The sequence below is a fragment of the Myxine glutinosa genome, chromosome 7 (assembly GCF_964187855.1).
Source record: "Myxine glutinosa chromosome 7, kmMyxGlut1.1, whole genome shotgun sequence".
Lineage (NCBI taxonomy): Eukaryota > Metazoa > Chordata > Myxini > Myxiniformes > Myxinidae > Myxine > Myxine glutinosa.
The window spans coordinates 43,708,446-43,724,055 of NC_136267.1; the positions used below are offsets into that span (position 1 = coordinate 43,708,446).

The window sequence follows — 15,610 nt, forward strand, 5'->3', positions numbered from 1 at the left end:
CACCTTGCCCGGCTAGGCCCGGACTCGACCGTGCAGGGCGGGGCCAGGCCCGAATCGGCAACGACGCTTCGAAGAGAAGCGACGCGGCACCGATCTGCGCCGGGCCTCGCATCCAACAAAGTGCACCGCGCCCCGAGTGCTCGCCTCGGCTATCCGTCGCCCTAAACGCTGCTCCGGTCCATGTCGATGCTTTACTCGCATACGCGACCCTTTTCACACTCACAAAACCCGGCGTCTCGGCACCTCCAGTGCATCCCACACACTCCGTCCATTCCACCACCGCACTCCCTGTTACACACCACACCTCTCGCGCACACTCGCCGTTCGCACACTTCCTTAACACACCTCGCACTCCGTCTTGCGCACTCTCCCTCGGTACATACTCCGTACCACTCATGGGGGTGCACTCTTGCATCCACCCACTCACGCGCTTCAATGGGCTCTCCCACACCCGCGCCACAACCAACTCAGGTGTGCTTTCTCGCACACTCTCGCCGTTCATCCCAGGTGTGCATTCTCGCACCCGCTCCTCAACCAACTCACTCTCCGGGTCACTCTCACCCTCGCACGTACACTCCGTATCGCTCTCACTCTCTGTGTCACACTCCGTACACTCCGACGTGCATTCTCGCTCGCACTCGGTTTCACACTCGCGCTTGGTAACACGCTCATTCCCCGATGCACACTTTTTTTCCACAAGCGCGCCATTTCCACTCACACAGCGCCCAACGGACCTTCCACAAACGCCCGGGTGTCATATCGACCCCAATCGCACGACAATTCTCTTCGCGCCAAACACTCTGCCGAAAAAACTCTTAGCACCATATACAGCCCGTCTCACCTTCGGGGTTCTTCTTCCTCCCTGCACCAACACCTGCAAATCTTTATAAGGATTAAGCACGGCATCAAGGTGTGAGCACGTACTTTGCACGTATTCCATTTCTCCCTCCAATTCCCGGGCTACCTCCGTCGTCTTTTCAATTTCAACTATACCCATAATTTCTTTGTTCACCTCGACGACCGTTGGCTTTAATAAAATTCCCTCTACCTCAGCGGTCGCCGGCTGCTCCAAACCCCGGGTCACGATCTCTATACCAGTCATTTTACCCGCGCTTTTCTCCGCCTCGCTCAACCAGCGCTTCTCGACCTGCTTTACCTCGTCGTGCACCCTTGGGACCCCCTCGCCCAACATGCGATCCATGGTCTCCCCACATTTTTGTGCGCTCTCCCCACATTTTTGTATGCGGTCACCCATTCTGTCCCCAACTTTACCGATTCACTCCAATTTGCTTCCTAGCCTCCCGATTCGATTTCCCATATTACTTAACCCGTCTCTCAATTGCTCACTGGTACCCCTTGCTTCATCCCTTATTGCTCCCATTTGGTCTCCCAATTTCTCACTATCAGCCCTCAAATCTGCCCTTAATTTGTCCCCCTCTATTCTCAGCATCGCGGTGAATTGCGCCACAAACTCCCCCACATCAAAGCCCGCTGGTAGTGGTACAGCGGGCGCGACTACCGCGCGCGGTGCCATTTTGTGCGCCTGAAACCTCGTGCGCGAGGGCGCCATCTTGTGCACCTGATACCCCCGCAACCACATCACCATTGCTCTCCTCCTCTCTCTCCCCCATATACATTTCCCTGGGGTCCTGGGTCGCTTCTACCCCCCCGTCTAACTCACCCACCGGCATCCGGTCGCCTTGAACATCCATGGCACGATTTTAAAATTTAGTGGTGTTATTACAATTTCGGCCGCTCCAAATTTTGAGTGCGCGAAGCGCCTTTCAGGTCCGAATCCCACTCCTGACACCAATTGTTGCGGATCTCACCGTCGGCCCTTTTTCCCCTTACCAAGGTGGAATTAATCCCCTTGTCTGCGACTGACCGACGTGAGTCCTCAAAGCTGCCCAGCTCCCTCCAGAGAGGCAGGTGAGCAACCTCGTTCGAGACCGTGGACAAGATGTTATTTTGCCGAGTGGATGGCAGCCCGCGGCTCGAACCGTTAACAGAAACTAGACCCGATTCTTAAACGTTGGCCGAATCGTGCCACAGGTGCTCAATGATGGAAGGGACAAGGACGATCGGACGAGGAAGAAGAAGAAGAAGAAGAAGAAGACAAAGGTAGGAAATAACAGGATTTGTTATTATTTACACAAGACTAAAGGAAGAATAGTGGGGCAGATATGTAACAAAAATTGCACGAGATGTTCACATCCGGCAGAAAGTTTTAAATTTTGCATACAGGGGTATTTTGACATGCTGAGTTCAAAAATTGGCGGATCCAAGAGGTCTGACCAATGGACAGGCCGCCATCTTGAATTCCAATATGGCTGCCAAGACGAAATGTTGATAATCCCTATCTTGGGTTCTAAATGACCTGTGGTGCTCAAATTTTGTACACAAGGGTATGTTGACATGCTGAGTTCAATAAGGCAATAATTTGAAATGTCTGACAAATGGTATGGCCGCCATTTTGAATTCCAATATGGCCGCCAAGACGAAATGTTGAAAATCCCGGGTTCTTTGCAAAATCAATACCAATTCAATGGATCCCTAGTTGACAAATCATATAACAAGTCAAAGAGCTCATTTCAAAGTATATTTTGTACCAGTTGGCAGCCGTAACATGCTGCAAGCTTTTTTCCATCCGTTTTACTTCTCCTACTGCTCATCTCGGAAGCATTGTCCAGAGCAGAAACATAGTTCTGTGCATGGTAGATTAGCAACAGAACATTTGCAATTTCCAGCACACCGTTTTTTACACTTGCACTTGATCAGCTCTCGGCACCCTTTTGACGCCTCTGGCATTACTGTCCAAAATGGATGCCAGACATCATCTGCATTTTTAGCCCATCCCCAATCTGCAGGTGAAGGCAGCTCTGGGTTAGCAATTTGGGACTGTCCCCAGATGTGACCGGCCTGAAAGACTGCCCTCTTCACATGTTGACGCAGTGCCTCTTTTGTCGGTGGAATATTTTCCGATTGCCGATTTCCCTGAGCAAACAGCTGCTTGCGTGCTTCGTTCACTTTCTTCAGAGGGGAAGTTCTACTGTACAGAACAACGAAGAACCTCTCTATGTTGTCCATGTCATCATCTGTTACTTCCGCTGGTGCATGTGAGAGATGATTGAAGACCTCCCCCAAGTTTGGCATGGAATTCCATATGCTCCACACAGTCTTTTTGCCAATCCCACATATGGCAGAAACAGTATCGCATCCGGAAACAGTATGCAGGAATAGAAGCCCCCATGAGCGTTCAGGGCCAATGTGAGTCGCAATAGTGTGAGCAGCAATGTGCCTGAAATAGTTTCCATGTCCAAATGCCAACCACATTGCACAACCGTCCATAATGCTTGCCATTGCGATAGCCAACACAACCACATCCGTGTCTGTTGCATGAATGACGATACTTCTGTACCCCTGCTGATATGCATGCCAAGCATGTAGCATCATTCGTGAATCAGCCTCTTCATGCGTACATGGTTGAATTTGAGAAACATCAGAAGGGGGCTTTGATTTAACCTCTTCTTCTAAGGTTGTAAGAAGTGTTTTTCCCTCTGGAATAGGCATCGTTTGCAGGGAATCAGCAAGGAAACTGAATAATGTCTTTTTGTTGGAATCTACACGAAGGAAGCTGCTCCAGTTTCGTGGCACGGATGTCTGTTCAGTCACATGGAGTGGTATGCCAGTGCCACGACCAAGCCTGGTGCCTTCTTTGAGACTGTCCGTTCTGTAGGTGTCCCACACCACATCAACACGCATCACAGTCCCCTCATTTAACTTTCGGGCAATGTACGGAAGGACCTGTTTCTGTGCATAGTCACCAAATGTCCTGATCACACTGTTGCACTTCTTAGGCTCCAAATGATGGACTAAGGCAGCCCCATCGAAAATACGAACTTCTCCTTTGGGCGCATCACGAGGACGTTGTGCTAAAGCTTCCAAACAGGGCAAAAGATCAGCCTTGCCGGTTGGTGGCCGCATTGTATTGATACCTTCAGCCAATGCAGGTGGCCACCCATGACACTCATATTCATAAAATGTGTTAAGATCACCATCTCTAGTTTGGCAAGAAATGTACATTCGTGAGAAGAGCTCCACATTACTTTTCATACGTGTAATCTTCGCCTCAGACTTTCCAGGTGTTTTCTTGGGCTTCGATTTCAACAGTGGCAGATTGTTCTTTGAAATGCTATCATAGAAATTGTCAGAAGGATCCTTGATTCGCTGCCCCACAAATCCGTCAAATTGTGTTTTGCCAGTGTCCTCCATGGATCGCACTGCGGCTATCACTTCATCAGGCATGATGACCTTTGTGTCAAGCACATACAAGTCATTACTGTCTTCCGCAAACGGGTTTCCAGGTTTTTCAAAGGAACTGATTGCATTATTGAGATCTGATGCAAAGGATTTCTGGACACTAGGCAATTATTCGTGGTGGCGGACATCAGTTTGCCTCTGTCTTTGAAACTGGTCCTCAAACTCATTCAGGATTCTGGCTATTTCTGCACCAGCTACCATCCACCGGCGAAGAGCCCCTTCATTCTCAGTAATTCCAATGACTCCACCATCACCTTTCACATAAGCGTTCTGCTGTTCGTGTATCTGATCGTGTGCCATAGCAGAGAACTTGTGTGATGACTTCTGAGTGACAAAGTTCCCCTTGACAAATTCACGATGGATATCCATGGAATCGTTTGAAAGTTCCTGAAGGTCTGTTACATGCACTGTCAACAATCTGGCGTAATGGTAATGGTCCATGGCAAACATCCACAGAATGATCGCCGTGAGAGTCTCCACATAGAGCATGTAGTTGGCTTCCCGTTGTGATCTTATGAATGCCAAGAGAAGACACTCCAACTGCAGGACTTTATTCCAGTAGCAAAACTGGGGGTACTTTGTAGCCATCTTCTTGCTCCAAAGATCAAATGATTGTAAATCTTCAGTTTCACATGTTTTCCGGTAGTCATCGTATGCCTTTCGCTGCAGAGCGTACAACGCCGCTACTGTGACTTGGTGTGCCCATTGTGACCTCGATATTTGCGAACCTTTGTGAAGACTATCTGCTCTTCCCTCTGTTGTTACACCAGCACTGGTCATTACACTTGCCCAGCCACTCCCCTCCAGGAAGCTGCCGATCGCTTTCAACAAGGCCATCTCTACATGAAGTCCTCCCATCATCACAACAAACTTGTCTTCACCATATATACCTGGCCAAGTCCATTGAATCTTCTTTGCAATTGCATAGAGTGGTTGATCAACGGTCAGAACTGGAACTTGTCCGGGGTTTACTAGTTCTGTCGCCTGCTTGATTAAATTCATTCCATGCTTCACCATTGCCAATGTGTGAGCACTCTCGCGGAACAGAGGTAGCAGTCCTGTAATTGCAGGAGGCCGAGGAACTTCAACCTGCAGATTTGCCATGTATGCTGACCAGGAGATATTATCTTCACTCTCAAGACCTTCCTTCTCCTGCAGACTTTGTACAAACGAAAGCCACTGACTTTCTTTGTCCTGTATTCCGGAGGACACACTTGGAGTGGATGGACCTTTTGGTTTTCTTGGAATGGGATTATTAGTTGGAAATGTTTCAGGAGGCACATCACTGTAAGATGCAGGAAGGGCGGCTATGGTTTTGGAGCGCTGTTTGTTCTCATTCTCAGTGACATTCTCATGATTTCGAATGCTGCCACTTTTGTCATGTGAAACATGTTGTGTCAGTGATAACGCGGTTCCATGAAATGAACTTTGTGCTGATGCTGATGATGGGTTGTGATCTATGTTGTCTAGGTTGCCTGTTGTGAATATTCCACTTCGCAATTTTGTTGGACACACAACGCCGTCATGTTTGTATATTTCTATGACTCTGTTGGCCTCATCTGTGGATACCTCCAGTATGCGATCATAGGAAACACACAAACCATGTTGAAAAAGAACGTCAACGAGATCCCGTTTCCTTGTTTTGCTATGAACTAGGGCATTGCCCGTACTATATCTATATCTAAAATTATATCCCCCCCCCTCTATTTACATGAAATGGTTTGGTCCAAAGCGAACGGCTTGTGAGTACAGTGACAATCCCCCCCCTCTATTTACATGAAATGGTTTGGTCCAAAGCGAACGGCTTCCGGAGTTTGGTAAAGAAATCGCCATCGCGTGCACAAACGCGCAGGAAAGCGAATGAATCGCAAATTCGTTTTTATTAGTTTTAAAACATAGTTTAACGCCAACATAGTTTGCAAACGTGAAATAAATGAATACGCTCTCAAATGTGCCATCCGAGGCAGAGTGTGTCCGCCACGTTCGGCACACGCGATAGTTCGCTGCTCTCTGATTGGTTGAATCGTTTTTTGGACATAGCTCGGTAAGTAATTGTCCGATTAATATGAAACCTTGAAAAGGCACATCCTCGGGTCCCCAGCAATATACCTGGCAAGTTAAAAGTATATCGGACCCGTGGTTGTCGAGAAACAGCGGTCACAGACAAACAGACGTACAGACGTACAAACGTACAAACGTACAGACAGAGATTACTGGAATTATAGATAGATGAGAAGACCCAGGTAAAGTGGCAGTGATGTTTCACGTTTCAAATTGTGACGTACTGCTGTAGTTTCCAACCTTCCTCGTTTCATAGTGTTGAATGTTACAAGTTGAGTTAAGGATTGCACAGAGACGCCTCCCTTGTTGTTTGCGTTTTGTTTTTGTATGTTTGTACCAGCAAGAATCATTTCCATCAACGCTGCCAATGATGGTGGTGCGTTGTTATATGATTCGTTAACTAGGGATCCATTGAATTGGTATTGCTTTTGCAAAATATCTTTGCGCACAATCTGGGCAGCTCTCATGAGAATGACCGCGTCGTTGTCAGAGCTTTGTCTACAAGCATGCAATAAAGCTTCACCAATGTCCTCTTTGAATGACAGTGCCACTTCATGGTTGCTCTTATGTGCCTCAAGTTGCGGAAGGTGTCTGAGAAGCTTGTCCTTAAGGTGAGTTGAATTAATCCTCTTTGAGATATCACCTCCCAGTTGTGCCAGACGTTCTGTATAAAGCTTTGTGAGATCGGCTAACTTGAAAGTGTAACTGTCATCTGTACACTTCATTTCTTCCAAATAGGCTATCAATTCGGCCAAAGCTACTGATTCTGGTGGCATATTTTCACTTGAACTGGCTTCCTCATTCTTTCTTACAAATGATCTGTATCGAGTGTGGAGAACAGTCATGCACTTCTTGTGATAAACAGCATCTGATGCCGTCATATCACCTACAGACAATCTAGCCAGGAGTTTTGTATCCCTCAATTCTGTTGCCATCAATCGAACATTGGAATCTACATTTTTTGTTGCCGCTCTGTGGACTATTTCTTCATTACTGATAATGCTATCACAAAAGAAACATGTGCTAGCAGTACTCTGTTCAACGGATGGAGATTTGAAACTTGTTCTGAGTCTTTTCTTAACAGGCGAGTAAGTTTCTTCACCAAGTTTAAGGTCTGAACTTTGCTTTCTTTCCCTTGATTCAGCCCTGGCCACACGAGAGCTGCTGCACTGCACATAACAGTTTTTGTGCCATTTGGCAGCATGCGCAGCTAGGGTTTCTGCAATACCGCAACCATCATCTAGTCGGGAAATGTTTATCCCGCAAGGCAAGGCACCTAAATCATTCAATGCCTTAAGATTTTGAGCAAGATTCTCGTAGACGTCTAGACACGACTGATTGCTGCCCTTACGTGCATCTCTTAGTGGTTCATTTTCAGAACGTTTCTGGCAAAGAGCGCAAATGTTCCAGTCTGTTGGCATTGGAATTGTTGACGATGTTTTCTTTGATTTCGACATTGGATCTGAAAGAGAAAAAACATAAAAAAAATAAATTATTGGAATGTCATGTGAATGTTCAGTTCCGGCAGAAAGTGTTAAATTTCACATACAGGGGTATTTTGGGGCGCTGAATTTCCCAAATTTCTACTGCCTTCGACAAAATTACAAACCCATCAGTAGATTTGAGATGCAACAATTTTCCAGTTATCATAATAATGCTCAAATGATTTAACATTATGACATTACCGTACACTGTGCTATTAAAGCAATGAAAACATCGATGTTTGTCTTGGCGGCCATATTGGAATTTAAAATGGCGGCCATACCGTTTGTCAGACATTTCAAATTATTGCATTATTGAACTCAGCATGTCAACATACCCTTGTGTACCAAATTTCAGCGCCACAGGTCATTTAGAACCCAAGATAGGGAATTTCAACATTTCGTCTTGGCGGCCATATTGGAATTCAAGATGGCGGCCGGTCCATTGGTTAGATCTCTTGGATCCGCCAATTTTTGAAATCAGCGCCCCAAAATACCCCTGTATGCGAAATTTCACACTTTCTGCCGGAAATGAACATCTTTTTCACATATCTGCCCCACTAGAAATGCAATCAAAGTAATATACAGCAAATGGAAGAAGACACAGTGCAATTTCTAGCTTGTCTATACAGTCTTACTTATACCCCAGACAACATAAAGGACGGACGACAATCAGACTTACACGGGGAATGATGATAGGGATGGCAGGAGGTTCGTTCCTCCAGCGAGGTTGTGTCCCGACCCACGACTCTCTCTCTCTCTCTCTCTCTGTCGGTAGTGCTGGGATTCTCCTCTCCAGCCTCGAACCCAGCTCCTTCAACATGCACCCAGCTCTCGTACCCGTTCAGCAGCACGTTCTCTTCTCGTATGACCTTTCCTCGTACCAGTTCAGCAGCACGTTCTCTCTCGTATGTCCATTCCTCGTACCAGTTCAGCAGCACGTTCTCTCTCGTATGTCCTTTGGTATCTCCTCTGGTTTCTCTCAAGCGGGGGTGTGACACACCCTCGGCCATTTTGGGTACCCCCCCCCCCCCCCCCGTGCTCTGATTTGTGGCCTTATATGGCAATGCCATGGTCTTGTATCCTTATTTGGGCATGGAGCCGAACAGCGCGCCCCTCGTGGCGAGCCACGGGCTTGTATCCTTAGTTGGGCATGGGGCCCTCCTGGCGCGCCCTGGGCTTGTATCCTTATTTGGGCATGGGGCTGAACAGCCCCGCCCCTCATGGCGCACCCTGGGCTTGTATCCTTATTTGAGCATGGGGCTGAACAGCCCCGCCCCTCCTGGCACGCCCTGGGCTTGTCTCTTTTCGGCGACCCCGCGCTTCCTGTCCAAACAGAGCACGGAGCACATATTCACCATAGCAGCGAACGCCACTTCCAAACCCAGGCCAGTTGAGAGGGCGCGCATCCCACGCTTGTCAAGCTGCTTTACCCAGAGAGGGAGAGTTTGGCTGGGAAATGTAATTATTGAAGGGGAGCTATCCTTATTTGATTCGGTGCAATGGAGTGTCAATTACTGGGCAAAAGAGCCTTAAACTGGAACACATAATAAGGGAATAACTATTTAGAGGTTCTAAGATTGGCTAGGTGTATGCGATGAATTAACTAAAGGGGACGACCTTTGACCTTTACAATTATGGAGGTATTTACACAGATCATGACATTTACAAAGGGTGGTATTTACAAAAATTACAGGATTCTCAAATCTGTTACAATATATATATATATATATATATATATATATATATATATATATATATATATATATATATATATATATATATATATATATATTGTTGGGGATATGGGAATTGTGTGGGTAATCTGATGTAAATTTTCCCCTTTTTGTATGCTGTAAATCTTGTAAATATCACCCTCCAATAGTATAAAGATAAAAAGTCGCCCGTAGTTAATCCATCGCATACACGTAGCCAATCTTAAATTCCCCTCGTAGATATAGTACGGGCAATGCCCTAGTGTCCTTAATACATGTTAGTATAAGGCTCTGTGGCCCACTAGTTCATTACGTTGCATCAATTAAATAAGACAGGTCCCTCCGACACCCCATGGCATCTTCTAAGTGCCAGGTTTAGCCACTTTGCTGCATTTCATCTCCCGTCCACTTTGCTGCATTTTGACTCCTTTAGCCACTTTGCTGCATTTCATCTGCCGTCCACTTTGCTGCATTTGACTCCATTATGCACGAGGTAACCTCGGAGAAGAAAGGCGTGTCCCCACCTCGTCATAGAGGGGAGGAGTGAGTCAGCCCCACTCAACCAACCAAGAACAAGGGGTTGGACTTGGAGAGGGTGTGGAGAGAAACATCGAGTAGGTTCACGAAGGTTCAAGGGCGTGACATATATAACCCGCACGACGAACGCCCCAAAGAGAGATGCGCAAGGAGAGAGAAATACGTGCGATGGTCGCGCAGGCAGGAGATCGGAGAGAAAGACGCGTCAGACGATTTGGAAAGAAGGGGAGGACCAAAAGAGCCAGAGGCGTGCAACGAGATACGTGTGCCGACGTCGCCCTGCTCGCTCCCAGCCTGACAAGGACCGGCTTGCTGTGCGCCCTGCTAAGCCTTCCAGCTTGTGTTTCGACCTTCTCCCTCCAGCAAAAACCAACCTGCAATTTCCCCATTCGTGTACGTGAGTTTGTTCTGTGTGTCTTGTCCCTGGGTTAATTAAGACTGTTAATCGGTAAGCTAACGATTTCACTGTGTCACCTGCTTTTTCCATTTCCCTGTATATCACCTTGACTGCTCCTTTTGCTTTAGTGTGTGTAAATAATAAATCCTGTTATTCCTCTGTACGTCTCCTTCTTCCTCTTCACATTCGGTCGCTTTAGAGGTTTCCATATTGAATATCTGTGGCGCGATTTTGGCCAACGTTCAGGAATTGGGTTAGTTGGGGTAACTGTTCGGGTGCGGCGGCCATCCGCTCGGCCAATTAACATCCTAGCCGCGTCCGTAACAATATATACTAGCTGAAAGCACTTGGCGTTGCCCGGGTTATTTTTGAATGAATTTACTACTATAACTCAGCTTTTAATTGTGAAATGGGCCCAGCTCAGCCGACGCAGCCTCGATTGGCCTCGCCACCTAGCCTATATCCTTCCCGGGGCCCGTCCCGACATTTTTGGTTCTTTTTGAATGAATTTACTACAATAATTCAGCTTTTACTCGTGGCCGTAGACGATTAACTACTATAATTCAGCTCAGCTTTTAATTGCGAAATGGGCCCAGCCCGGCCGAGGTGGGCCTGAACCGGCCTCGCCACCTAGCCTATAACCTTCCTGGGGCCCGTCCCGACGTTTTTGGTTCTTTTTGAATGCATTTACTACTATAATTCAGCTTTTACTCGCGGCAGTAGAAGATTGACTACTATAATTCAGGACAGCTTTTAATTGTGAAATGGGCCCGGCCGAAGCGGCCTCAACAGGCCTCGCCACCTAGCCTAAAACCTTCCTGGGGCCTGTCCCGACATTTTTTGTATTAGAGGTTTCCTCCTATCTTTCACCGTTCAGGAGATTAGCTTGCGCAGACAAACAAACAAAAACTTTCTTTTATATATACTAGTGTGACTCGGCGCGCGCCTCACCACACGTCGTTTCAGAGGGGTGGGCACCTTTGACCATTTCGGTGTCTTTTGGGTTTCATGGTGTTTTGGGTCTTCAGGGCCATTTGGGTCTTCAGGGTCTTTTGGATCCTCTGGGCCTTGAAGGGTATTTTGGGTCTTTGAGGTGTTTTGGGTCTTCAGTGTCTTTTGGGTCTTTGGTGTCTTCAGAGGCTTTTGGGTCTTAAAGGTCTTCGGTGTCTTTTGGGTCTTCGGGGTCTTCAAGGGTTTTGGGTCTTTTTGGTCTTCGGTGTCTTTTTGGTCTTTGGTGTATTTTGGGTCTTCAGGGTATTTTTGGTCTTTGGGGTCTTTTGGGTCATCGGGGTGTTTTGGGTCTTCGGGGTGTTTTGGGTCTTCCGGGTATTTTTGGTCTTCCCGGTATTTTTGGTCTTCGGGGTATTTTGGGTCTTTTTGGTCTTCGGGGTCTTTTTGGTCTTCGGGGTATTTTGGGTCTTCGGGGTCTTTTGGGTCTTCGTGGTGTTTTGGGTCTTTGGGGTGTTTTTTGTCTTCGGGGTGTTTGGGGTCTTTGGTGTGTTTTGGGTCTTCGGGGTCTTTTTGGTACTTGGGGTCTTTTTGGTCTTTGTGGTATTTTGGGTCTTTGGGGTCTTTTAGGTCTTCGGGGTCTTTTTGGTCTTCGGGGTCTTTTTGGTCTTCGGGGTATTTTGGGTCTTCGGGGTCTTTTGGGTCTTCGTGGTGTTTTGGGTCTTTGGGGTGTTTTTTGTCTTCGGGGTGTTTGGGGTCTTTGGTGTGTTTTGGGTCTTCGGGGTGTTTTGGGTCTTCTGGGTGTTTTGTGTCTTCTGGGTGTTTTGGGTCTTCGGGGTGTTTTGGGTCTTCGGGGTGTTTTGGGTCTTCGGGGTGTTTTGGGTCTTCGGGGTGTTTTGGGTCATCGGGGTGTTTTGGGTCATCGGGGTGTTTTGGGTCTTCGGGGTGTTTGGGGTCTTCGGGGTGTTTGGGTCTTCGGGGTGGTTTGGGTCTTCGGGGTGTTTTAGGTCTTTGTGGTGTTTTGGGTCTTCGGGGTGTTTTGGGTCTTCGGGGTGTTTTGGATCTTCGGGGTGTTTTGGGTCTTCGGGGTGTTTTGGGTCTTTGGGTATTCAGGGTCTTTTTGAGCCTCAGGGCCTTGAAGGGTATTTTGGGTCTTTGGGGGTCTTCAGGGTATTTTGGGTCTTCAGGGGGTCTTGGTGGTCTGAAGGGTCTTGGGGGAATTAAAGGGTCATCAAAGGTCTGAGGGGTCTCAGCAGTCTTAACACAATTAAGACGGTTAATTAAGAGGATGGTAATTACATTTGAAGAAGAAGAAGACGTTTTCGTCACATATAAACATACATACATACATACAAACATATATAGCGAACCATTTACGTTTGCTCTGTTATAATAAGGATGTATATATATTCAACATATTTAATCTTTCATGTTGGTTTACTTTCTTTTGAATCCATTATCTGATGACATCCCATCCAATTAATAATGAATTGGTTTTAGTGATAATGCACCTGCTAGGTCACATCACCTTTCTCATGACCTGACCAACCCGAGCAGTTGTGCTCATACAGTCGTCGGTTTATCTTGCTGGATTTGCAAACGGTAATTGCATCTTGCCGTCAATAGGGGGAAGAGTCGATCTACTCTTTACTTTTATCCACTTGTAACACGACATTGAAAGTAATAATTGAAAACTGAAATTCTGTATTGGAGTTCATTTTGTGGTCCCATCCGAGCACATAGCTCATGATGCTGGGGAAGCCAAGTTAAAATCTCTTATATTGTGTGCATTCGTCATTTGGCTCCTAATGTCCTTGAAACTCATGTAAAAGTACATTGGTGTGCCCTCATTCCAGTGTGCTGTGAGCAATTCATATGCAGGCTTCAACCATTAGCCTAAGATCAGTTAAAAACAAGACCGATAGTCTGACAAAGGCCTGGGTGGAGATAGATACAAGTTAGCAGTTCGCAAATAATGTAAGTATTACATTTTTTCCAAAAATTGCACATTCCTGTGCCACATTCAGTCGAACGTCAGGCATTGACACCAGGTTCGTGAAGGAATTGGACAAAAAAACGTACCCAGTCTGAATGTTTCTACATCCCGTCAATGTCAAAACTGCAAATGGGGAATCCGCGAATGTCACGGATGGAAACCCTTACGTCATTTCCTCATTCTGCTTTAAACTCAATATCTCTACATTTTCATTCCAAACAGTATCATTCCAAACAGTATCATTCATCATTGAATGAATGAATGGTCGTTTTAAGGCCATTTCCCCCACTAGTTTTAAGGCCATTAGCCCCATGACCTTATGGTTCTCTTTTTCAGACAATGTTTTTTATGGCCGGATACCCTTCCTGCCACCAATCCTGTTGGTCGCCTCTTGCTACACACAGGGAATTACCAGCAAGCTGGTACTCAATTTGTTGACCTTGGAAGGATGACAGGCTGAGTCAACCCCCCTGGCGTTAATTCAGCGATTGATCGGGATTCGAACCGAGGATCCTAGGATCCCAAGCCAGCACCCTAACCGCTAAGCCAACACCAGGCTCATCATTCATCATTCCAATGACAAATTAATACTATCTTACTATAATTCACCAAATGTCTGTCTGTCTGTTCCCAGGTGCCGCAAAAACGGCTGAACCGATCGCAACGAAATTTTGGGTGGGTAATCCTGGGACCCCCTGGAGTAAAATAGGCGACATTGTTTTTCAAAATTTTTTTCCAGTTTTTCCAAACACGATGGAATAATATTTACCGATATGAACAGTGATGTGGCTTTTATTGAAATTCTACAAATACTGTTTAGATTTTGATGATTTGCGTGTGATATGATTTAACGGATGTTCATATAAATCGTTTAACATTAAAAAAAAAGCCTTCAATTTCTGATATTTTGCCTTTTCATTTGGGCCTCCCATTTGAAGCCCCGCCCTTAGGGCGGGTACCGTTGCTAGTTTCATTAATATATCAAAATATAAAGTTAAATCACGATTGTATTTAGATATCAAATCAGCGAACCATCGTCATCTGTTCCCTTCCAGATTCGGAGAAAAGGTCCATGTCGATCTATTTCAAAATAATAATTGTATTGAGGAATTTTCGAAACCGCCTATCCACTTTACGACGCCTGCTGGGACCCCAAAACTTTCAACAAAAGGTTATTATCCTTCATTTTAATAAAATATGCAACTGCAATGGTTACTGAATGCTGTTCCCCTGTCATGTGACCAGATCCTCAGCTCTGATTGGTGGACGTTTGCGAGGGACATACACTGGACGGACAGACACACTCTGTTCCAGACGACATTGCCCTATTGACTACGCAGTAAAAAAAACAACCCAATCTCCACCGGTTTCATCCGTATGGCGGTTTCATGACATCTGTGTGTGTTCAGCGTAGAAAGCTACCGAAGGGCGAGGAATGTCATCTTGAAACTTTTACCATAAATCTTACAGAATCCGTACCACACACATTGGTTTGAAAAATTTGTTTTGGATTATTGCCATTAATGACAATCAAATGCCTTTAAAACAAGTTTTATTGGGATGAGGAATGTATGACAAAGTGAAATGTGTCAGCTTATCTAGGTCAGCTCTCTGCACCTGTTTGATGAGGCCCTGTGCTTTCCCTCGGCTTGTGCGTGTGCAGAGATTGAGGATGCGGTTATCGCTCTGCGAGAGTCCGAGTTAACCGAACCACCGCGTTCTGTCATCATTAGTGGTTTCCCCAGGCCTAAATACTCGTCGAAAAAGGCAGAGATCTTAAATGGACGGAACCATGACAACGCTCGCCTGATCCCTTCGAACCGACCGGCTCAAGGCAGCCAACATTCACACCGAAGAGAGAGGGTGAGTGACCGACAGCATCTCTGGGGCCTGTGAACTCGTGTACTGGAATTGGTGAAATGAACACACATTAAGCATGTTTTGTGCAAGAAACTTTTGGACAAAACGTCTTTGTGAAAGCCGTTTTTTTTTGTGTTTTTTTAAATTAAGAATTTTTTTTGTTTGTTATTTTCTGGTAAGGCCAAAAACCATGTTTAATAATTATTTGCTCTTCAAAACACAAACAAAACGTATGACGTAAGAGCTTTGGATATCTGCATGACGTCAGAACACAATACACCAGTCTTTCCCTGAT

At 46.1% G+C, this 15,610-nt stretch overlaps 1 protein-coding gene across 1 annotated transcript in view; it reads left to right on the forward strand.

The window, feature by feature from the left end:
* The window catches only part of LOC137431189 (insulin-like growth factor-binding protein 2), a gene marked incomplete at its 3' end in the record, with an annotated part of 91,621 nt that extends 76,303 nt beyond the window's left edge, over window positions 1–15,318 (forward strand). The window contains 1 exon segment of the mRNA XM_078781588.1: window positions 15,119–15,318. Within this exon segment, the coding sequence (XP_078637714.1) occupies window positions 15,119–15,318 (200 nt within the window).
* Window positions 15,319–15,610: the final 292 nt, after the last annotated feature.